This window comes from Bos javanicus, chromosome 21 (genome assembly GCF_032452875.1).
Source record: "Bos javanicus breed banteng chromosome 21, ARS-OSU_banteng_1.0, whole genome shotgun sequence".
NCBI classification, from domain to species: Eukaryota; Metazoa; Chordata; class Mammalia; order Artiodactyla; family Bovidae; genus Bos; species Bos javanicus.
This window is the reverse complement of record NC_083888.1, coordinates 57,288,409-57,312,264: the sequence shown is the minus strand read 5'-3', so window position 1 is coordinate 57,312,264 and position 23,856 is coordinate 57,288,409. Positions and strand designations below refer to the sequence as shown.

General features: G+C 39.5%; 1 protein-coding gene across 2 annotated transcripts in view; it reads left to right on the top strand.

Annotated features, from left to right (window-relative positions):
- Nucleotides 1-23,583, top strand: part of BTBD7 (BTB domain containing 7) — an 89,173-nt gene extending 65,590 nt beyond the window's left edge. For both annotated transcript variants that reach the window (XM_061395146.1, XM_061395145.1), the window contains 7 exons: nt 2,486-2,561; nt 5,539-5,699; nt 9,471-9,614; nt 11,687-11,876; nt 14,635-14,813; nt 16,447-16,890; nt 18,306-23,583. In XM_061395146.1, the coding sequence (XP_061251130.1) occupies nt 2,486-2,561; nt 5,539-5,699; nt 9,471-9,614; nt 11,687-11,876; nt 14,635-14,813; nt 16,447-16,890; nt 18,306-19,118 (2,007 nt within the window). In that variant the 3' untranslated portion in view covers nt 19,119-23,583. The remainder of the gene's footprint in view (nt 1-2,485; nt 2,562-5,538; nt 5,700-9,470; nt 9,615-11,686; nt 11,877-14,634; nt 14,814-16,446; nt 16,891-18,305) is intronic.
- The last annotated feature ends 273 nt before the right edge of the window (nt 23,584-23,856 follow it).

Sequence of the window (23,856 nt, the reverse complement as noted above, 5' to 3'; positions counted from 1 at the left end):
TCAAGAGATTACACCTGATAAAGTGCCTGAAGAAGTATGGACGGAGGTTTGTGACATTGTACAGGAGGCAGTGATCAAGACCATCCCCAAGAAAAAGAAATGCAAAAAGGCAAAATGGCTGTTTGAGGAGGTATTACAAATAGCTGAGAAAAGAAAAGATCCAAAAGGCAAAGGAGAAAAGGAAAGATGTACCCATTTGAATGCAGAGTTCTAAAGAATAGCAAGGAGAAATAAGAAAGCCTTCTTCAGTGATCAGTGTAAAGAAATAGAGGAAAACACTAGAATAGGAAAGACCAGAGATCTCTTCAAGAGAATTAGAGATTCTTCAAGGGAATATTTCATGTAAAGATGGGCACAATTAAGGACAGAAAAGGTATGGACCTAACAGAAGCAGAAGATATTAAGAAGAGGTGGCTAGAATACACAGAAGAACAACACAAAAAAGATCTTCATGACCCAGATAACCATGATGGTGTAATCACTCACCTAGAGCCAGACATCCTGGAATGCAAAGTCAAGTGGGCCTTAGGAAGCATCACTATGAACAAAGCTAGTGGAGGTGATGGAATTCCAGTTGAGCTTTTTAAATCCTAAAAGACGATGCTGTGAAAGTGCTTCACTCAGTATGCCAGCAAATTTGGAAAACTCAGCAGTGGCCACAGAACTGGAAAAGGTCTGTTTTCATTCCAATCCCAAAGAAAAGCAATGCCAAAGAATGTTCAGACTACCGCACAATTGCACTCAGCTCACATGCTAGCAAAGTAATGCTCAAAATTCTCCAAGCCAGGCTTCAACAGTATGTGAACCGTGAACTTCCAGATGTTCAAGCTGGATTTAGAAAAGGCAGAGGAACCAGGGATCAAATTGTCGACATCTGTTGGACCATCAAAAAAGCAAGAGAGTTCCAGAAAACATCTATTTCTTCTTTATTGCCTATGCCAAATCTCTTGACTGTGTGGATCACAACAAACTGTGGAAAATTCTGAAAGAGATGGGAATACCAGACCACCTTACTTGCCTCCTGAGAAATCTGTATGCAGGTCAAGAAGCAACAGTTACAACTGGACATGGAACAATGGACTGATTCCAAATTGGGTAAGGAGCACGTCAAGGCTGTTTGTTGTCATTCTGCTTATTTAACTTGTATGCAGAGTACATCATGAGAAATGCTGGGCTGGATGAAGCACAAGCTGGAATCAAGACTGCCAGGAGAAATATCAATAACCTCAGATATGTAGATGACACCACCCTTATGGGAGAAAGCAAAGAGAAACTAAAGAGCTTTTTGATTAAGCTGAAAGACGAGAATGAAAAAGCTGGCTTAAAACTCAACATTCAGAAAACTAAGATCATGACATCCAGTCCCATCACTGTATGGCAAATAGATGGGGAAACAGTGAGAGACTTTATTTTTGGGTGGGGAGGGGGCTCCAAAATGACTGCAGCTGGTGATTGCAGGCATGAAATTAAAAGACTCTTGCTCCTTGGAAGAGAAGTTATAACCAACCTAGATAGCATATTAAAAAGCAGAGACATTACTTTGCCAACAGAGGTCCATCTAATCAAGCTATGGTTTTTCCAGTAGTCATGTATGGATGCGAGAATTGGACTATAAAGAAAGCTTAGTGCCGAAGAATTGATGCTTTTGAACTATGGTGTTGGGGAGAAGACTCTTGAGAGTTCTTTGGACTGCAAGGAGATCCAGCCAATCCATCCTAAAGGAAATCAGTCCGAATATTCATTGAAAGGACTGATGCTGATGCTGGGGAAATATTGAAGGCGGGAGAAGGGCACAACAGAGGATGAGTTGGCCCATGGGATCGCAAAGAGTCAGACGCAACTGAGGGACTGAACTGAACTGGATGATTGTTTAGAATCTTTGCATTTCTTCTTGGAATGTAAAAAACTTGGAGAGCAACCTGGATTATGCCCTAAGATTTTAAATGCAGTACAAAGAAATGAGAAGCACATTGCCATTTCACAGACTATGCCTGAGGGGTCCTTCACCAATCAGTAGCATACTTCGTGGAGATCATAGTGTCTTCTGCCAAGACAAGTTGCCATACTTGTTTTTTTCTGCTCCTCCAGGAGACAGCAGTCACACTGTATCTTTACACTTTTACTTTCATATATTTATCTCCATCTTGTCCCCAAAAGAATTTAAGGCAGCTGTATAGAAACCATATAGTAAGGTAAATTTAAAACAGGGAAAGAAAACAGTTTAAAAAACAAATAAAGATGAAAATAAGAGTAAAAATTTAATTTGAGCCAAGAGTGAGGTTACTGGACCAAATGTATATAATTGGGTCTGTGTATTTGCTTCCTGGTATACCACAGGTTTAGGTCAGACATTTGAAACAGCCAGTGTAAAGAGTGAAACGTGGCATGTTGCACATTGTATGTACTTTATGACATAAGAAGAGTCTTTAATGAGATTAATGTCTATCTGTTTGCACTAAAATAAATATAAACTTTTTTATTATAGGCAAGTGAACAAGATATCCTTAAATATCTGATTAAATGGGGTGAGCATCAGTTAATGAAGAGAATAGCAGACAGAGGTAAGCTCAGAAAACTAGCTTGAAACTGTAAGTTTTTCCCAAAAGTTACTAAAGTGTATGCTGCACATCAGTCTTGACAGTTACCACTGTTGCCTGGTGAAAATAGAAATATTTAAATCAGTAAAATCCTTTAGGGGAAAGGGTATACTTGGTTAGAAATAAACATATCAGAAAGTTTAATTTTGCACTTTAAACTGTAACTCTTAGTATTCTCTTTCTGTGTGTTTAATAATGTATGTTGAATCATTTATAAAAGTATTAAAGTGTAGTTTTTCAATTAATGAGTAAAGTGTTACAAAGGCATGTTGTTGATGAAAATATTTTAGAATTAGGTGGTAGTGATAAGTGCATAGCATTCTAAATGTACTAAAAACCACTACATTGTACACTATAAAATGGTTAAAATGGTAAATTTTATGTTATGTGAATGTTGCTCGAGAAAAAAAAATATATGACTACCAAAGGGAAGCATGTTTGCTGTTTATTTGAATTTTTTGTGAAAGGTAAAGGAGAAATGATACTTTTGCATGGCCTCCAAGTAGGGGATACTGCAGAAGAGACGCAAGCACCACGTGTCGCTCGTGGTCTTAACTGTGGGAGCTTGTGCTTATGTAGCAATCTTACATCTATGTCTAGGGTGAGCCCACCCACCTGTGTGACTTCATATAATTTTGTGTTTGTCTATATAGTGAACCCAAATCAAAATATTTTAATTAAAAAAATTAAATGCAGGTTTCCCTTTCCTCTCATTTTTGACAGCTTTATATAGATAAATTTACATACCATAAAGTTTATGTTTGAAGTGTTCAAGTCAGTGTTTTTTAGTATACTTAGAGTTGTTCTTCTCACATTTTAAAATATTTTTAAAAAGTAAAGCTGAACCTGCCTTCAAATCATTTTATAGTGTGCCTTTAATATACTGCTGCCAGACTCTAGGAAACAAAAGCAGTCCTCCTATCTTAATTCTGATTTAATCTGTGGCCTGCAGTTTCAGGCCTTTAATCGAAGCCTTTCACAGTTTCAGATTTGAAATTTTTTAAATATAAAAACCACTACCGTTAATTTGGGACATTTTTGAAATGCCAGTATGCAGCCTATGCTGCTGTTTTACAGATTCTAAATTTGCAAATTCACCTACTTGCTAAAATTTATTTATGATCCCCAAATCAGTACTCATGACACTTTTAATCATTTGCAGAGATGCACAGAATGCCATACGTTTCCAGCTTATGGTAGAGCAAAGTGATACTCTGCCATCTTCAATGTTCAAACAAGTGTCCTTTTCATAGTCTTTTTAGTGCTGTGTTTTTTACATCTGAATGGGATTTTCTGGTAAACCCACTGTCTAAGATAGCCTCCAAATGTAATACTATTAATACTGTCTAGTGTTCCTAAGTCCAAGAGGGCTATGATGTGCCTTACAGAGAAAATATGTGTTAGATAAGCATTGTTCAGGTGCATGAGTTACAGTGCTGTTGGCTGTGAGCTCATTGTTAAAGAATCAACAATATATACTAACAAGGTGTCCCTAAACAGAAACATACATAAAACAAGGCTTTGTCCTCATTGGCTGACAAAAGTATTGTGACCAGAGGCTCAAAGGAACCTAACTGTGTGTTTCCTTTAGAAGCAGTGGTTCAGTATTCACTAATTGTTGTGGTGGCTTTATAGAACAATACCACCCCAGTGCATATAGTGCTCCATAATCATCAAAGGCTTGTTTATTGATGTAAAGCTGGTGATGATATGCCATATTTATTTTGGGCACATAATGAACATCCTTGATAAAATTTCCATTGTTTCATGGTTTTCTGGCTGGGTTAGAATGGGAGGCTCTTCCACAGAGATGAGAAGGACACTGCACAAACCAGACTGCACCTTTGTCTCAGTCACTTTCACGGATAAGGTTTCTGCTCTTACCTGGTACATATCTGGGGGTTTCATGTAATATTACGTTTGAAAACAGGACACCACTACTTTGAGAAAAAATTTCTTTTGAAAAGCAGTGCCTTATATACATATTGAATCCAAAGCATAACAAGGCAAGAACAAAAACCCTTTTCCACACACTGGCAACAATTTTAATAAGCCTCTCAAAAAACAATATCTCTTTATCACATTATTTAAGGGAAAATATCAGTTTACCTGTAGTGTTTGTGGGGAAAATCCAGCATTTGTATTTTGAATGATAAAGATCTTATTTTTAAGCAAAAAAAAATATATATATATAGCCCCCTAGTTTAAAGATATGATTAAAAATTCCTCAAATATGTTGTTTTCCTTCCCACCTCACTTTCAAAAACCATATATATACTTCAGATCTTCCTCTTCCGCTAAAACCCCATGAAAAAAACATTATTCTCTGCTCTGGACAGTGGAATATATTACACATGAACTTTTATGCATTAATATTTCTGTTGAAATTTAGGAGACTCATAAAATTCTTAAAGTTAAATAGAGTGTACATTAGGTTTTGCTGCTTTAAGGTATCAGGTGATATAATTTTAGATACTCATTAAATTCCTATTAAATCTATATAGTAGCCTAATGAGCATACTCATAACTTACAGTTACCAGAAATAACATTTGTTCTGTATTACCCTTATTGTAAGTTGTATTAAGATAAAAAAAACTAGCCCCAAAAGTGAGGAACATTAAGAAAAAGACTTTGATCAAACTAGATTTTAATAGATTGTTTTTCTCCTTTGAGTTAGTATGCAGAAAAGAATTCTGTCTTCTTTAATGCAGAACAATTGTAAAGAATGTTACCGTACTATTGACACTATGCTTTTTCTTTGTCCAAGAATATCTATTAGGGAAACTTCTTAAGCCATAAAAGTAATTTATGTATAGCACTTTTTAGAGCAGGTAAATTTAGTATAGAAGATTACTGAAAGTATACTTAGAGAAAAAAGAGAGCCTTTCTCTGGAAATTTGAATTTGGGTGGAGACTTCTCATTTTCCGTTTCTGTCATAGAGCCAAACTTACTGAGTGGCACCGCTCACAGTGTGAACAAGAGAGGTGTGAAAAGACGGGACCTGGACATCGAAGAGCTTAGAGAGATCCTTTCCTCTCTCTTACCTTTTGTGCGAATTGAACACATCTTGCCTATAAACAGTGAAGTCCTAAGTGATGCAGTAAGTATCTTTCTTCATTTATCCCTTTCATGAAAATAATATGTCTTTTTTTTTAATCCTTGTAAATAATTTCTCCTAATGGAGTATCGTGAGACTAAACTCCATGAAGACACAGATGTCTGTTTTGTACTGTGTTAGGTCCCCAGTATCTGGCACATGGCACAAATAAATATTTGGTGGATGAGACTTGAGTTGGGTGTATCAGTCTTACTTTTGCAAAAATATAGTCTCTAAATGGAGTTAATCCAGCAATTGATCAGTGTAGATCAAGTAGTCCTTATTTTAAATGGAAAGAGTAGAAGTTACTTTGGAGACTTTCTTAAGAATAGCAGTAAATCAGAGAGCAAGAGAGGAAGAGATTGGTTCAGTGTAAAAGGGGTAAATGAATCCTGTAATTGTGTTTCAGGTAAAAATTAATGGAGCTGATTGATCATGTTACTTTCACAGTTTTTATGTGAATTTTTTAGACTATAAGAATTGCTCCAATTAATGGTTGACAGCCTGGAGGAGGAAATGGCAACCCACTCCAGTATTCTTGCTTGGAGAATTCCATGGATGGTGAAGCCTGGTGGGCTGCAGTCCATGGGGTCGCAAAGAGTCAAACACAACTGAGCGACTTTCACTACTACTATGGTTGGGAAAAATACTCTTCACAGATTGGTTTATAACTTTAATAAGATACTGTAAACGTAATAGTTTTTTCCAACTGCACAGAAACATTGTAAAAGTCATCTAGAAAAAAACTGATAAGAATTTTTTTAGTTCTAAAAGAAAAAAGAAAAATAAGGAGTGATAATAAAGGGCCAGCTTAAAACAAAATATTAAAAAAACTAAGATCATGGCATCTGCCCCCATTACTTCATGGCAAATAGAAGGGGAAAAGGTGGAAGTAGTGACAGATTTCCTCTTCTTGGGCTCCAAAATCACTGCTGATGGTGACTGCAGCCATGAAATCAGAAGACAGTTGCTTCTTGACAGTAAAACTATGAAAAACCTAGACAGTATATTGAAAAGCAGAGATATTACTGTGCTGGGAAAGGTCTGTATAGTCAAGGCTATGATCTTCCCAGTGGTCACATACACTTGTGAGAGCTGGACAGTAAAGAAGGCTGAGCGCCAAAGAATTGATGCCTTTGAACTGTGGTGCTGGAGAAGACTCCTGAGAGTCCCTTGGATAGCAAGGAAATCAAACCAGTCAATCTTAAGGGAAATCAACCCTGAATACTCATGGGAAGGACTGATACTGAAGCTGAAGCTCCAGTATTTTGGTCATCTGATGCAAACAGCTGACTCATTGTAAAAGTCCCTGATGCTGGGAAAGATTGTGGGCAGAGGAAGAAGAGGGTGTCAGAGGATGAGATGGCTGGATAGCATCACCAATGCAATGAAGATGAACTTGGGCAAACTTCAGGAGATGATGAGGGACAGGGAAGCCTGGCATTTTGCAGTCCATGGGGGTCACAAAAATGTCAGACATGATTGGGTAACCGAACAACAACTCTTCCATAATGTAAAATATATTTTAAAACTCTTTTAAGAGTCAGTCTGTGATGCTAGCATAATAGAGAAGACAAAACAGCCCAGAAGAAGAGGCTAATTAATATAAGAATTAAACATATAATAAGCAAGCTATCACAAACCGTGCTAAAGTAAGCCATCAATTGGGGAGGGAAGAAATGTGCTTTAAGTTAAATCCTCATTTCACTTGCACACAAAATTAATCCCTGTTAGATCAAAGAATTAAATATTAAGTTGAAACATGGAAAAACTAGAAGAAAACAAATATTTATGGAACCTCTGATTAAAAGGATGTTCAGTGTCGCTAGTAAGCACACATAAAGTAAAGAAAGCAAAATAAGACAAAAAGTTACCACTTTTTTACCTATTAGGTCACTAATTTTTGAAATAATATTACTGGTCTGATGGGGAAGTGTACCTGGTACATTGGTAGCATTATCGTTAAGTATATTTGGAAATAACCTAAATGTCCAATAACAGGGGAAGTAAGTTATAGCATAACTATTTGACAGAGTATTTTGCTGTCCTAAAAAAAATATGTACTTTTATATATTCTAAAATTTATTTAGGTAAAAATTTATCTAAAAAAGATTGGGAGGAAATACATCTACAGTACTACACTTACAACAAATTAGAGTTAGGATTTTTTTTGCCTATTTTCAAAATATGTCTAATGCTATATTTTATTAGTTAAACATAATTTTAATGCACCAATGAGATGTTTATTATATTTAACAAGAATAATACTAGAAACAGTATTTGGTTTCATTTAAAATCTGGGACTAAAACCAGATACAGTTTGGTTCAGAAAAATACTTTAGAACTTTTGTTTAATAGATTTAGAAAATATATAGCTCTGTTGTTAATATCCCATGCTTAACACATAATAAATAAAGTGAAACTTGCTCAGTCACATCTGACTCTTTGCGAGCCCATGGACTATACAGTCCATGAAATTCTCTAGGCCAGAATACTGGAGTGGGGAGCCTTTCCCTTCGCCAGGGGATCTTCCCAACTCAGGAACTGAAGCCAGGTCTCCCATATTGCCAGGCAGATTCTTTACCAGCTGAGCCACAAGGGAAGCCCAAGAATACTGGAGTGGGCTATCCCTTATCCAGCGGATCTTCCCGACCCAGGTATCGAACTGGGGTCTCCTGCATTGCTGGCAGATTCTTTACCAACTGAGTTATCAGGGAATCCCAACACATAATAAGTCCCCAGTAAAAGTTTACTAATATTGGTTGTTAGCCATAGTGCTCGTGTAGTATATGTTAAGCACTGTGCCAGGTGCCTTTTATCTTCCTCACCGTCATTTCCTCCTCACAGCCACCTCATGGGCTAAAGTACTTGATTTATATTCTCCTGGCATAGATGTTGGAGAAGGCAATGGCACCCCACTCCAGTACTCTTGCCTGGAAAATCCCATGGATGGAGGAGCCTGGTAGGCTGCAGTCCATGGGGTCGTGAAGAGTTGGACACGACTGAGCGACTTCAATTTCAGTTTTCACTTTGATGCATTGGAGAAGGAAATGGCAACCCACTCCAGTGTTCTTGCCTGGAAAATCCCAGGGAAAGTGGAGACTGGTAGGCTGCTGTCTATGGGGTCACACAGAGTTGGACATGACTGAAGCGACTTAGCAGCAGCAGCAGCAGCAGCATAGATGTGGAAGCAACAGGACCACCGCATTTAGTTAGTCCTGCAGTGTCCCATCTCCAGGGCTAATTCAGGGTCCTTAAGGTGAGGCCCAGGTAAGAGAAGATGTCCATGGCCACCTGGCTGTCGAATGGAGAGTTAAGGTTTGAGCCAAGTTCTTTCCTTAGAGCCCCTGCCCCTATCACTGTGCAGACTGGCTATCTTCGTACTGTAGATACAGGCCCAAGAATGTGCTTGTTTGTCTTGTGGAGGATAGATTGGGGGAGGAATCAATTCCTAGATGAGTAAGGAAAAAAATCGGTTCTATTTTAGAGTTCTGAAAGTTAGCCTGACTCATATTTTTAATTAATATAACTCTTGTTTTTAAAATATCATTTCTCTATTTAAAGAAAAATGGAAAGTTGTACCTTTTTATGGCTTTCTGAATCCTTTAAACACTTTTAAACATTCAAAGTATGTGTAAGTTTCATGTGCATTCCTAAGTTCATATTTAAATGGTGAAGTTTGAACATGTTGACTTATAGGTATAATTATTTTTATCTTAGTAATATTGTGCTACACAAATGTCTGTTTCTCTAAAACATAATTTATTTTTCAAGATGAAAAGAGGCTTGATTAGTACTCCTCCATCAGATATGCTTCCTACAACAGAAGGTGGAAAGTCAAATGCCTGGTTACGGCAAAAAAATGCTGGAATCTATGTTCGTCCTCGGCTGTTCTCTCCCTACGTAGAAGAAGCGAAGGTAAGATATTAAACTACTTTATTATGAACTATAAACACAAAGATATCTATTGTAGTATCATTTAAATATTTGGAAATAGCCTAATAAGGAAAGTGAAAGTAAATTCTGCTTTGACTTCTCACCAGAGTAGTTTAACTATGTTTAATGTTTAATTATCAAGCATGTTTTTATATTTATAACTTAAATCATATTAAGTTGTATTTTACATTTTTCTCACCTTAGTTTTTCTTGCAAACTGTTAGCTTGGAAAAAACTTCTTCATTTTACTGAAATGGTCATCAGTATGTTGCTATCTTCAGGGTGGGAAAAATGTTTGAAAGAAGACTGCAAACATATTTTCTTCCTTTTGTAAACTAAAGAAATGCCATGACTTCCTATAACATATTTCTGTAGTGGGTGACTGTTGGAAATTGTATTTAGCGTTCAAAAAAGTGTACAAGCTAAAACAAAATTTCAGGCCTATTAAATTAAAAGTTGGCATTATATTGTATTGCCATTTATAACATAACTCTCCAAGTAAATATGATAAATACTGCAGTATAAAATACTGCAGTTTTATTAGACGTGTTCAGCCGAGGCGCTTCGGTGTGACCTTTTGAGAAACTGACAGTCTTTGAAAGTCAGAAATCACCTTTAAGCTTAATGAAATGAATTAACAGGCAAAATAATGTGTTTGGATATAGAAGCATAGTTACCTTAAAAGTTTTCTCCCTTTTATTTGTTGGAGTCAGTTCACTTCAGTTCAGTCGCTCAGTCGTGTCTGACTCTTTGCCACCCCATGAACTGCAGCACGCCAGGCCACCCTGTCCATCACCAACTCCCGGAGTTCACTCAGACTCACATCCATCGAGTCAGTGATGCCATCCAGCCATCTCATCCTCTGTCGTCCCCTTCTCTTCCTGCCCCCAATCCCTCCCAGCATCAGAGTCTTTTCCAATGAGTCAACTGTTTGCATGAGGTGGCCAAAGTACTGGAGTTTCAGCTTCAGCATCATTCCCTCCAAAGAAATCCCAGGGCTGATCTCCTTCAGAATGGATTTGTTGGAGTATCCCTAGTTTAAAATACATATATGAAAGGATTTGTGAGAGATTTATTGATGAGGTTGATAATCTACCCCTTATTGAGTAATTCACACTTTGAAAGTGAAAGTTGCTCAGTGTCCGACTCGGTAGCCTGCCTGACTTCTCTGTCCATGAAATTGTCCAGGCAAGAATACTGGAATGGGTGGCGAGGATCTTCCTAACCCAGGAATCAACCGGGGTCTCCTGCATTGCAGGCAGATTCTTTACCACCTGGGAAGCAATTGACACTTTAAATAATTGTGAAACGGTGAGGTGGGCAGGGGAGGCAGAATGGTTGGGTCAGGTCTTTCTGAAATAAGTCCAGTGCCTAAAGTCACTCGAGCAGGTGAGGCCTCTGTGGAAGGTTGAGTCTAGTGCTAAAAGGTCCATAATAAACTAGATCTCCCCTCCTTTGTGCTGTCTCAAAGTACAGCAGCCGCAAGCTGACCAGACAGCCCTCCTGTACCCGTGCATACGTGGGTAAATGCCCACAGTAAATGCAGAGAATGGTTTTACATTATGCCATTTTGACCGTTCTGCGGTTTGCTGAAGTGGATTCATCTGAAGCTTATTTAACAAGTGTTTATGTGTAGGTCTGTTGAATTTAATATCAGTCTTTAATATTTTATATTTTGAGCATTTCTTATTGGCTAGGATATTTAGTCCATATTTACATTGTTTTCTTTACTGTGACTTTATGTATAATTTCACTTCTGATTAATTTTATATCCCTTCTTCAAATTTCAAATACTCCTGTTAAAAGCATACTTTTCAGAAAATGATTATTTCTTTTCAAAGATGCTCCAGAAAACTCCTTTAAACATTGAAGAGGTAGGGAAAAAATTAAAGAGGTTAGAGTACTGTCTCCGTTTACCACTAATTTTAGGCTGTATACACTGCAAACAGTAAATTAATTCCCTTTTTATGTGATGATGGCAGTAATCTTTCTCTAAATGTGATGTAACAAAGGTGTAAGGTTGACTAACTCTGTTAATACTGAATTGTTTTCAGTCAGTTCTAGACGAGATGATGGTGGAACAAACAGACCTTGTGCGTTTGCGAATGGTTAGAATGTCCAACGTGCCAGACACGCTTTACATGGTCAGCAATGCCGTGCCTCAGTGCTGCCACATGATCAGCCACCAGCAGATCAGCAGCAACCAGTCGAGCCCTCCTTCAGTGGTAGCAAACGAAATCCCAGGTAAGGCGGTTAACCTTGTGAATAGTCTGATCATATTCTGTAACCCCTCTATGCATGCTTATTCTTTCCACCTTCCAATACCCTTTATGCATTGTTCTCATTAAAGAAGAAATTCTTATAAGCTAAGTTTTTTGTTTTGTATTTTGTTTTACAGTAACAAATGTGTGCAGTTTTTCAGTTTAGCTCAGGGTTTCTCAGCCTTGGCCCTGTTGAGCGTTAGGGTTGGATAGTTCTGTTATGGAGGCTGTCCTTTGCATTGTAGGGTGTTGAGCAGCATCCCTGGCCTGTACTCACTAGATGCCAGTTGCACATGTGTTTACACGCACGTGCACCCACACACACCTTGTGACAGCCTCACGGAAGCATTTTCATGTCTCTGCACACTGCCGAATGTGCCTGTGGGGCAGTATTACTGCCTGTTGAGAACCACTGGTTTAGAGGAATTCAGACTTTTCATCACCATAGGGTGTTTCTCATAAGACTCTTTGGGGAGAGTACTATCAACTTAGATTTTCGAGTCTATATATGCCCTCTCAAAATGTGATTACCATTGGTTTCTGGGAGATCCAGTTTCCCAAGGTCTGCTTTGTGAATGTTATATGCTTTGTAATTCAGGCTTCCATCTTATTGTCTATTGATCGAGGTATAATTGTCATGTCCGAAAACATCTGAGTGTCAGTGCTGACGTTAACCAAAGGGCTGTCATGTTAGTTTCTAAAACAAGAAAATCCACAGAGATCTCGGGGGTCAGAAATGTATAGCTCTTGCCCGTTACCATTGCAGGAGTCCAAAAAATCAGCAAACTATAGCACTACTGGAAATGATGCTGTGCGTTTTTTTTGCTGAGAAGTCTCCGTTTCAGTTAAGGATAGTAAAAGACATAACGACGGAACTTTTAATTGAACACATTCGTTTTATTCCAGAACTAACCTCTGATCGGTTGTTGCCTTACCAGATTTGACCGCTGTGTATCTATTTAATAAAGTGTACATTGAATGAACAGTATGAAGAGAAGTATTTCTGTAGCTGGTTTGTGCAGCTTTTGAACCTTTGGTAATTATCATGGACTTTATCAACTTCAGTTAATACGACTGAGTAGCAGTATAATTTAACCTTAGAACTCACTCTCAAAAGCCCAAAGAGATCTACAATTAAGTATGCTCAGAAAAATAGGACTTGTCTTTCTGTTGTTTAATGAGACGTGGCCCTATGCTTGTACCATCAAAATTCTCCCTTCCTCGCTTACCATGCTAATGTAAGGTGTCTAGCTTTTGGAGAAGACTCCTGGGCACATGTTCTGGCTCTGCCACTTTGTATGACTTTGGACAAGACATTTACTTCCCTGAGCATTAATTTCCTCATCTGTGAAATGGGGATATCTCCTTTCTAGGGTTCTTGTGAAGATTTAAGGAAGCTCTGTGAGGAATATGGAGTTTGCATGGCACAAAGTAAGCACTCAGTAAACAGTAGCTCCCTTTTCCCAGAATTAATAATCAGTGACCACTCAAGTCAGTTTGTCTCATAGATACTTACAGATGGTCCCCTCTTCCCCAGCCCTCTGCTGCATCCTTAGTCCAGGTTCCTAACCTGTGAACCTGTCTAACCTTACTCCCACTCTAGCCTTTATACCAGGGTGTGGCAGACATCTTCTGTGAAGGGCTAGGTAGTCAATATTTTGGGCTTTGTGGGATATGCAGTCTCTACTGGACTATGCTCAGCTCTGCCGTCATAGGCCAAAGGCAGCCATACGCAGTACCTAAACGGATGAGTGTGTCTGTGAGCCAGTAGAACTTTATTTACAAAAACAGGTGGCAGAGTGGTTTTAGCCTACAGGCGATAGTTTGCCAACCCTTGCTTTCCACTCCTCTCAGAATGCACTTACCTCAACACAACTCGGATCCTCTCATTCCCCCACACAAGCAACTGCCCGTTGTTCCCCAGATACAAATTAAATTCCTTACCATGACACAGAGGGTCATTTATGGTCTGCCACTACCCTTCTTTCTAGCCTTCTCTACTGTTACCCTTCCTGCTTGAACCGTCTACTGGCTGTGCCATCTGATTGTGCCTTGCTGTCTCTCACTTGCATGTTTCACACGTGCCTGGTCCTTCTGCAGAAAAGGACCAGAAAACCTTGGCTCCACGTTATTTGCCAGCCTGGTTTTCTCTCATTCTTCAAGTCTCCATTCAGAGCTCACCTGGTCCAGGAAGCCTCCCCTGCCTGCTTCCAGTCTGGACTGGGGTCCTTCCTCCAGTTCCTTCAGCGTCCTTTGCACATCTTTCTCTACGATCACTGGCGGCCCTCTGCTGTGCTGGTGTACTTTGTTTACTTCATTAAAACCAGAGCTCTGTAAGGATAGGGATCACGTCTTTTGTTCTGTGCACCCTAATACCTGAGTCGAAGCCCTGGTGCATAGTCAGGACTCAAAAATTATTTGAATAAAAGAGTGAATATATTTAAAAGACTTTTGAAATATCCTGAGATTCAGCAGAGAATATATGCAAGTAAAATTGTATTTAGTCTGTGAACTCATAATGCAGTTCAAGGGCTCTGGTATGACTAAGAGCCTTTGGGGCACTGTGAAATTTTAAAACCCTAAAAAATAATTAGATGTGTATAAATTACTATCTTTCCTGGAAATTAAAATACTATCAAAAGTTGATGAGGATGCAAAACACATGCTTTTCTTTTTTGCACTCAGTAGGTGGTCTTGTGCAGCTCAGGCATTGTGCCTACAGACTGTCTCTCTTCTTGCAGTTCCTCGCCTCCTCATTATGAAGGACATGGTCAGACGTCTGCAGGAGCTACGGCACACTGAGCAGGTGCAGAGGGCCTACGCGCTCAACTGTGGGGAAGGCGCCACGGTCAGCTATGAAATTCAGATCCGCGTGTTAAGGGAGTTTGGGCTTGCCGATGCTGCAGCAGAACTCTTGCAGGTGGGAAGCAGCCCTCCACTACCTAAAACAGGGAATCTTGAGTTAGATTGTCAGCTATTATTAATAATGAAAATATTGTGGTATTCTTTTGGATTTTGCAACGTTTGTGTTATTTGTCATATTTTGAAATTTGCGATTTGTGATTTCTAAGTCTAGATAGTCAGCTTTGTACCTGAAAAAAATAAAATACAAGGAGCCCTGACTGTAACTCAGACAGTATTTTCAGACATCCCAGGGAGCCCTCATACCTTGTCCTTTTCTTTTGTACGTGCTTTTTCAACTGTCCTGGTGTCTTGGGTGACCTGAAAGCCCTCAGTAAGAGGCAGTATGGTAGAGTGGATGGGGCACAGGCTCTGGAGTGAGAACTGGTTTTATATCCTGCAATGGTGCTTACCAGTTAGTTAACTTAGAGCGAGTTATATAACCTCTCTGAGCATCAGTTTCTTTACCTGTAAAGTGAATTGTGAAGGTAAGAGTGGCTGTATGTAAAGCAGCTGTGTCTCTTGCACATAATAAGCACATAAATGGTGACCCCTAAAAGCTCATGGTGTGTACACCCAACAGAGTGAGAAAGAGAAAGAGAGAACATTCTGCTGCTTTTCTCTCCCTGGTTTGGTCACTAGATTTCAGGTTGTGACCTACTACATCCTTAACAGACCTTCCAGATGCCCCCCCTTTCCTCCTCTCTCCTCCCTTTTACAAGAAGTTTTTTTGCACGATAGTTCAAACCACATAAGCATGAGAATCAAAGAATGAGTAGAGTGCTTTTTTTTTTTTTTTACTAGCAGGAAGAAACCCAATTCTAGTAATTATTTAGTACAAAAAATAGTAGTATTTTTGTATAAAATGTGTAATCTTCACAACTAAAGCAGAGACTAAAATAAAATTTAATTTCATCTGGTGAAGTGATTGCATTGTTTTCATGCCACTGACTGCAAACCATTTTAGCCTGAGTTTTCAAAGGGGAACGTGGTATGGTAGCCCTAGGCAAGGAGCAGACCATTTGTAGATTCTTGATTTTCAATTTTTACTGTAGTTTCCATCCCTAAAATAGTCTTGTTTTCTGTTCATTTCTGTTCTCTGTGCCATTCTAAATTGTATCTTAATTTGGTCTCTTAAATGTATAAGTTGTATAATTTAAGTATCCCCATGTTTATCAAAATATTAATCAAACTTATTTCTACATAGTAGTATTTTGTAGTTTTTATTTCAGACTGAATGCGTACAGATGTTTTATCAGAAAGTTCTAGGAGGATCTTCACTCGTATGCCTTTTCTTCTTCTGGTTTTTAATGGTACTTTTATTTTCTTAGGAAAGACATATTTGAATTAGGTTTTATTTCCTGTTTTTTATCATCACATAATTTGCAAGAGATTACTGACCTGCTTTCTGGGGCATTCAGCTAAGCAGCTCTCCTTGATAGCTGTACTTTAAGCTACGGAGGCTGCACTCTACTGTTTTACACCATTTTTAAGGTAATTTTTCCTTGAGCTTCAAGCCTAGAAAAATATGTTGTGCTTTTTACTGAATGTGGTTTTCTTAGGTACTCACTTAATTCTCTCAGCCTGCAAATTTCTGTCCAGGAAATCTGCTAACAAATATCTTAACTTTTTCCCCCTCCATTCTTTCTTAGAATCCTCACAAATTCTTTCCTGATGAACGATTTGGAGATGAAAGTCCACTCTTGACAATGAGACAGTCTGGGAGATGTCGAGTTAACAGCACCCCCACTGCAGAAACCATGTTTACAGATCTGGACTCTTTCGTGGCCTTCCATCCACCCTTACCCCCTCCACCGCCTCCCTACCACCCGCCAGCAACCCCAATCCATAACCAGCTCAAAGCAGGCTGGAAGCAAAGACCTCCCAGTCAGCATCCTTCACGTTCGTTTTCTTATCCCTGTAATCACTCACTGTTTCACTCCAGAACAGCCCCTAAAGCTGGCCCCCCTCCAGTCTACTTGCCAGGTGTGAAAGCGGCAGCCCCTGATTGTACCAACACCACAGGACTGGGGAGACAGACGGTGGCTGCTGCTGCCGCTGCCGCCTCAGCAACAATAGCATCTGAAAAACAAGTGGTAAGTTCGCACTTCAGTGACTTACCTGAAGTTAAAAGTCTCTGGAATGTTAAAAGCAATTTCCTAGGCCCCAGGACCCCTACCTGGGACTCAGCAGTGCACAGAGTGTTACTGACAAGCTGAAAGCATAGACTTAAGGAGTGTGGAAGTTGGAGAGAAAAAGAGAGTGTAGGTGGATGAGAAAGTCCAGAGAAAAGAGACAAGATGTGTATGGTGGGAAGAAGCGAGTGCCTTCCCTTATGTTCGTGTGCAGGTGTCTGGACAGGGTGGAGTTACTGGGCAACACAGGTAATGTTGTTACTGGTTTCATAGTGCACTCTTCAAGCACATGTCTAGAGTCTGTTCTTGGCCTCTATTCTGTAGAGTCTGCTATTCTCCCAAAGGCTTTGGTGGGGCCGGAAAGGGAAGCTACTTGTAGCTGAGCATACCATCAGGAACAGTGTGGCAGGAGACTCCCCATTCATAAAATAGGCAGAATATTAACCCTCATGAGTGTCTCTGCCTCCAGCAAGCTGTTTGATCAGAGCACTCATTTAATTGGAAATCACAGTTGCCAGCGCTAGTTGCTAGTAAATTAAGCAAGACTTCCTTGCTTGATCTTGCACTGCATTGAAGGTTGAATTTCTGTTGTATATAATACATTTGAAAAAAAACAGTATTGATTTTTAAGTCTTCCTGCTTAGTCACACTTTATCAGTAGCATTCAACATAAGAGATAAAAGATACATATATTAGTTCAGGGAGTCTTCATTGAAAGATGACTGGACTAGTGTACAGCTTGAGTCAAATTATGGTCCTTCCTCACCTTTTACCCTTTTGCCTATTCTCCCTGCTATCCACTCCAACCCCTCAAAAAAGAAGAAATAACAAAGGTTAATAGTGTTGGATAAACCCAATTTCCATCTTATCGGCCTGGCCCTCAGTGCCACAGTTACAAAAGTTCTACTACTTTATAATTAAATAAAACTCCCTTTGAAGGTAATTTATCTGTATGTTCCTTGCACTCCCGATTATAATAATGAAAAACTGGAAACTGCCTTAAGGTCTCACAGTGGAAGAATAGTTAAGCGGTCATGCCTCATCAATACAGTGAAATAGTATCCAGTAATTTAAATAGAAATCTCAAAATTTAGTGACAGTATTATATATGCATTAAATTTTATGAAAATTAATATTTGTGCAAAATAAAAAGGTGCGAGAACTGCTTCAAAATGTTAATAACGGTTATCTCAGTCCGGAAGGTTTGGGGTTTTGTGGGGGGGGTTTTGCCTTACAGTTTTCTATATTTTTATTATTCTTAAAATTAAGCATATATTTTTATAATGAGGAAACAAAATCAGTGAACATCATTTGAAAAAGAGGGAGTCACAGGCCTTTTTCTTTTTAACCTTCCCCCTGTTTGTTTCTGTTTGCAGTGCACACAACCTGTGCTAAACGATCTAATGCCAGATATTGCCATGGGTGTATCCACGCTGTCACTCAAGGACAGGAGGCTTCCAGAACTTGCTGTGGACACAGAATTAAGCCAGGCAGTTTCTGAAGTAGGACCAGGGCCTCCCCAGCATCTATCGTGTATTCCACAGAGGCATACACACACATCTCGAAAGAAACACACACTAGAGCAAAAAACAGATGCTCGAGAAAATCAGCAGGAATATCCGGATTTCTACGACTTCTCAAATGCTGCTTGCAGACCATCTGCTCCTGCCCCTGGCAGACGTACCCCCTCCCCTTCACAAGGTGGATATTTTGGTCCCGATTTGTATAGCCACAATAAGGCATCACCAAGTGGCTTAAAGTCAGCCTACCTACCAGGCCAGACCTCGCCTAAAAAGCAGGAAGAAACTAGGAAAGAATATCCACTTCCCCCCGACGGGCATCCACACAGACAGAAGAGTGAGCCGATACACCTCGATGTTGTTGAGCAGCCTCCCCAGCGGCCAGATTTTCCCTTGGCAGCCCCAGAAAATGCCGGCAGTGGTTCAGCCCATGTCAGGGGGCGAGCAGCAGTGGAAACTGACTTGACTTTTGGGCTGACTCCTAACAGACCTTCACATTCTGCATGTAGCTCTGAAGCTCCAGAAGAGAGATCCGGCAGAAGACTGGCAGATGAGTCCCTGGGCCATGGAGCTCAGCGAAATACAGATTTGGAAAGGGAAGATTCAGTCAGCAGAGGAAGGAGGTCCCCGAGCAAGCCAGACTTCCTCTACAAAAAGTCTGCCCTTTGAGAGCAACCTCCAAGTCGTCCGTGCCTGAGATGTGAAACATCCCATTTTATGATGTAACCCAACAACTTAGAGACCAGTTTATTGATGCCAGCTGATAACTCAGTTTCACGTTATTTTATTCTAGTTTTTGTATATACATGTTTAGTAGACATGGCATGCTAAGAGGGTTATTTTGAATGCTGCATCTGCTGTCTGTTTTGTGTTTGAACAATTGTGTGGGGAAGCATTTTTAAGAACAAACAAGCTGGCACTTTTTTTTTTTTTCCCCTCTCTTTACAAACAATGGAATTTTTTTGCACTTGTACCTTTGTTTTATCTGTATTGGTTTTATATCAGTATGTTAAACTTTATTGCCACATTTAAAGGACTGTATTTTCATACTTTTTTGCATTTTACCTTTCATCTACCTATTTCCACGTGCATTGGATTGCACACTAAGATGTATTTTCTTATGAAATAGTTCTGTGTTTATTTTTTAATTATAGAAATTCCAAAGAACAGCACATCAAAAATGCTCCTCTCTTTTCTGTAGTTGTTTCAGTTCAGAAACCTTCCTGCTCAGTCTTCATAAATCTTATGTCATCCTGTTTAAATAAGTCCTGGGAGCTGGTCTGCATTCCTCCAGCAGGAGTCCAATCAGGAATCCTGAAGTTTTCCTGGTTCAGGAAAGAACAAGAAGGAGAAAAGCCTTCTGCATCCAGGCAAAAGCTTGTTGTTTTATCCACACTACAGACTCTGTTAGAATCACTGCAGGTTCTGGTCATGTGGATTAGAGTTTCACTAGATGAGGTTTGAAAGAGATCAGCTTTCTTGGAATCCTAAAGCAGTGGAATTAGTAACTTAAGCTTGCACTACGGGATCGCTGCTTCTGAGCATCGACTCAGCAGCTGAGTGGGGAGTGACTGCTTGCTGCCTTCAGTTGTCCTGCTCTCTTGTGGGGGGGAAAAAAAACAAAAGGGCTTCAGTCTTACGGATGTCATTTGTTGTTTGTAAGTAGATGTTTTAAGTGTTTTTCAAAGTGTGTCTGAATTTTGGTGTCCTTTAAAAAGTTATTGTATAATGCATAATGCTTTGTCACCAAAAAAGAAAAACCATTTTTTTTTCCAGTGAAACACTACATGTCCTACTTGAACTCCACTGGGGACGCTGGTTTGGGATTTTACTGAACCACTGAGCACATGGGGTCTTTTAAGATCCTTTCCCTTAGAAGGGCAATGTGTGAGCTAAGGACTGTTTTTTTCTTACTCTCCAATGTAAATATATTAGCATTTGAGTTTTTAAATCACTTCAACATTATTTGAGCATTCACTTTGTATTTTTACACATAACACACATACAGCCGTAGCACTTAGATTAAAAGAGACTTTTCTGAGCACTCCCCTCACTTGAGGGATGTTCGGGAGCCTCCTCTCTGTGTATGTGTATATACATATATACAACTCTGAATCACTCACACTCACTCTAAAACTATGCAGGGCTAGGGAGCCTTTACAAGCTACCATATAAATGAATTACATGCACTTTTAAGTAAATAGGTTTCTATTGGATGTCAGCAGCTCTGATTTTTCCCGAAACTGTAGTTTCTCTTACAGTCTCTTCCTACTTTACCCTGTGGATACACACTCAGGAATAATCTGACATTTTAAAAAATCCTAACAGTAGATAGTCTCAAAGATGGGAACGCGTCAGTTGATCTGTCTACACCGGCAAACCGCCGCCACTCGCTCTGCTGCCTGGCTAGTTAGCTGCTGCCCACGCGTCCGTCCATGTTGGCCACGCTGCACACCAAGCCCTGGGTCTCCCAGAGTCAGCACCAGGCTGCTGCGAGGTTGGCTGCATATCATCGCCTCTGAGGCTCCTTTTTGTTTTGTTTTAAGATGAAAAACTTTAGGACTCTGTTCTCATTTTTAGGAGGTTTCACCTTTTGTAATAAGATGACAGTGTCTTTTGAAACTAATCTCGGTCTGTCTCCCCTCAGAAACAAAAAATATTCATTCCATCACATTCCTTAAGGTGTATTTATGTACATGTGTTGACATGAATTCTCTTGATACAGTTTTAAACTTCTCTTCTGAATTCAGACTGTGCTGTGCTGGTACTGCAATTAAGAGTGAGTAGATAGAGTTGGTGGGGAAGTCTTTCTGATCTCCAACCTGTTTTTTTTTTTAAAGACATAAGAGCTATTGATGCCCCACATGGCGTATTTCTGAAAATTTATTAAATATTCTTTCGAGTCCCCAAAATATAAAAGAAGTGACCCACTGTTTGTAGTTTTATTTAATTTATGAAGTTTGTTTTTAATAATTTGGTAGCATACCTGGCTGAACTGTGTATAGAGAGAAATGTGCTGTGGGACTGTGGACTGCTGTGACTTGCAGAAGGTGAACAGATGTGGGTTTTGTGTTGGGTAGGGTTAATGGATTTTTAATGTGTCTCGTGAAGTATGGTCAGTAGGGTAGGTTGAATAGCTATGTGCCTCTGGCTTTTGACCCCATCTCTTCAATCTTTTTTAATGCTTCTTAAGCATTAAAATCTTTCAGTGCTGTACTAAGATAAATGTGAAGTCTGAGTAAGATTGCTCTGAGAAATTAACGTGTATAATATGAAACTTAGGCCCTAGGACCTAGTGTTTTACTCAGTGTAGAAACTTCCTGAGAACCAAATCTCAACACACCAGATCTCCTCTTGAGGCCGTGGACAATCAGGCCATTAGACAATCGCCACTTCTGGTGCCCGCCATGTTGAGGTTGGCGAATGCCAGTTAGATCCTGGAGCGGAAGCAGAGGACCCACGTTTCTTCAAGATGCTGTTGGTCTTGTTCTTATATTTTTGTTTTAATTCTGTGATCTTGATTAATAATTTCAGCTCAGAGTCATAGGTATGACTCCTAAGGGGAAAAGATAGCAGCAAGAAAGGCAAAACTTACTCATGAAAAAATAATCATTGGCCTTGTCCACGTACCATGCATAACCCTTCTCAGTGCCCCTGTAGCTTTTTCTAGGCACATCCCTAGACCTAAGCTCTCCTGACATTTCGGTAACCAGGTAGATTTTAAGGATTTTAAATGACTTCTTTTTATTTGAGTTTTTTTGTTATTGTTGAACTCTCTGTGAAACTTTACCTAATTCTTGTTTATGCTTCCTTAAAAAAAAAACTTGTTCATTGGGTTTTCTTTGGATTTGTTCTTCAAACTTGAGTAGCAGTGGACAGCACTAGTCCACTGATGGAGGGAAACCAGCACATACGGCCTCAGCAGGGGCACAAAGCTGACCCCTCCCCGTGTGTCGGTCTCTGGAAGTCTCAGTAACGACTTGGCAAAATATGTATTTTCATGTTTAAATCTACCTTTTAGGGAAAATAAGTTTCATGAAACACTTATAAGATACTTGTTTGCAATTCTAAAGCATTTATGTTTTTATCTTAGGACTGAACTCAAAGGGAAATGTTTGACTTTTCATTTTTAATTATTTGGTTGACCTTTAACTTCCTGTTGAAAGTTCCTATTAAAGCAGCAGTGATGGGTGCTACTCCCCGTTCTGCAGTGGTTTACTTTGTCTACTAAGGAGTTTACTTTCAAACCTCATTACAGATAACCTTACTAAAAGAGTTACCGTCACACACTAAAGGGTATCGTGCTGTTTTTCCATTAACACTATTGTATAAACAATGTTCTATGAAATGTTAAGTTGTTTCTTTGTCCTATTGATTGCAATAGCTGTTATGTAATTGTATTGGCAAGTCTGATTTTTTTTTTTCCCTCTAGAAAACCCTCAGACCATGAATCAATCTTCCATATTCTGAATATTATAATGCTGTGGCCATTTCTGTAGAAAGATGACTCGCAAGTGTGTATCTTGAAAGTGACCTCTTGTGTTTGCGTGTTTACGTGGGTTCTGTCTTAAGAGCTGAGAGGAGCTCTGGAAGCTTCATGGTGAACCTGCACATGACTGTGTGGGTTCCACGGGCAAGTGGGACGGAACCTCGCTCTTAGGTGGGGTGGCTGAGAGGGAGACTCCTGAACTCCACTTGCTGTTGATGCGCCACGTCTGCACTCGAGAGAGGTGGTGTCTTCTGCAACACTGCATTGCTTGTGGTTGTGCTGTTACTGGTATAAAGTCAAGTGCCTTCAATGCTAAAGGCTCAGAAATTTTTCTTAAAACTGATTTCATGTCCTATGCAAGTGTTTTCTACAACCTGCATAACCAGTACTTTGTAAAACTTGTTTACGCTTCGACTGTACATAGTGTTTTTTAAAGAAATACATAGTATTTTTATTTAGGTACCTCCGAACTTGAACTCGTCTGTGGGAAGCATTGTAAAACGATCGATCCATTTCTCTTTTGAGTACCATTACGGTTGTACAAAGGTTTTCACTGGTTCTATTTTTCTACTGTTACTGACAAGCATGTAACACTGACTTTATCCTACATATAGTTGGCGTTTCAAATAAATGGCTTGGATAGAACTCGCTGAGTTGGATACAGTCTGTTTTAGCAGGTAGCACACAGTCCTCAGTTACAGAAGTGATTTTGTCCCCACCACTAGAGTAGAAAGTGGGAGGTTTTCTAGATGGACTTCTCCTCTGTCTCTTGGCCTTCAGGTATTCAGAGACGTGTTAAGTATTAACGGATTTCTTGGAAATAACCACCTTCTCATTTGATTCAAATTCAGAATTTCCTGTGATGTCATTGGGGGCATTCCTGAGAGATTTCATTTTACACTTTGAACAAAAATAACT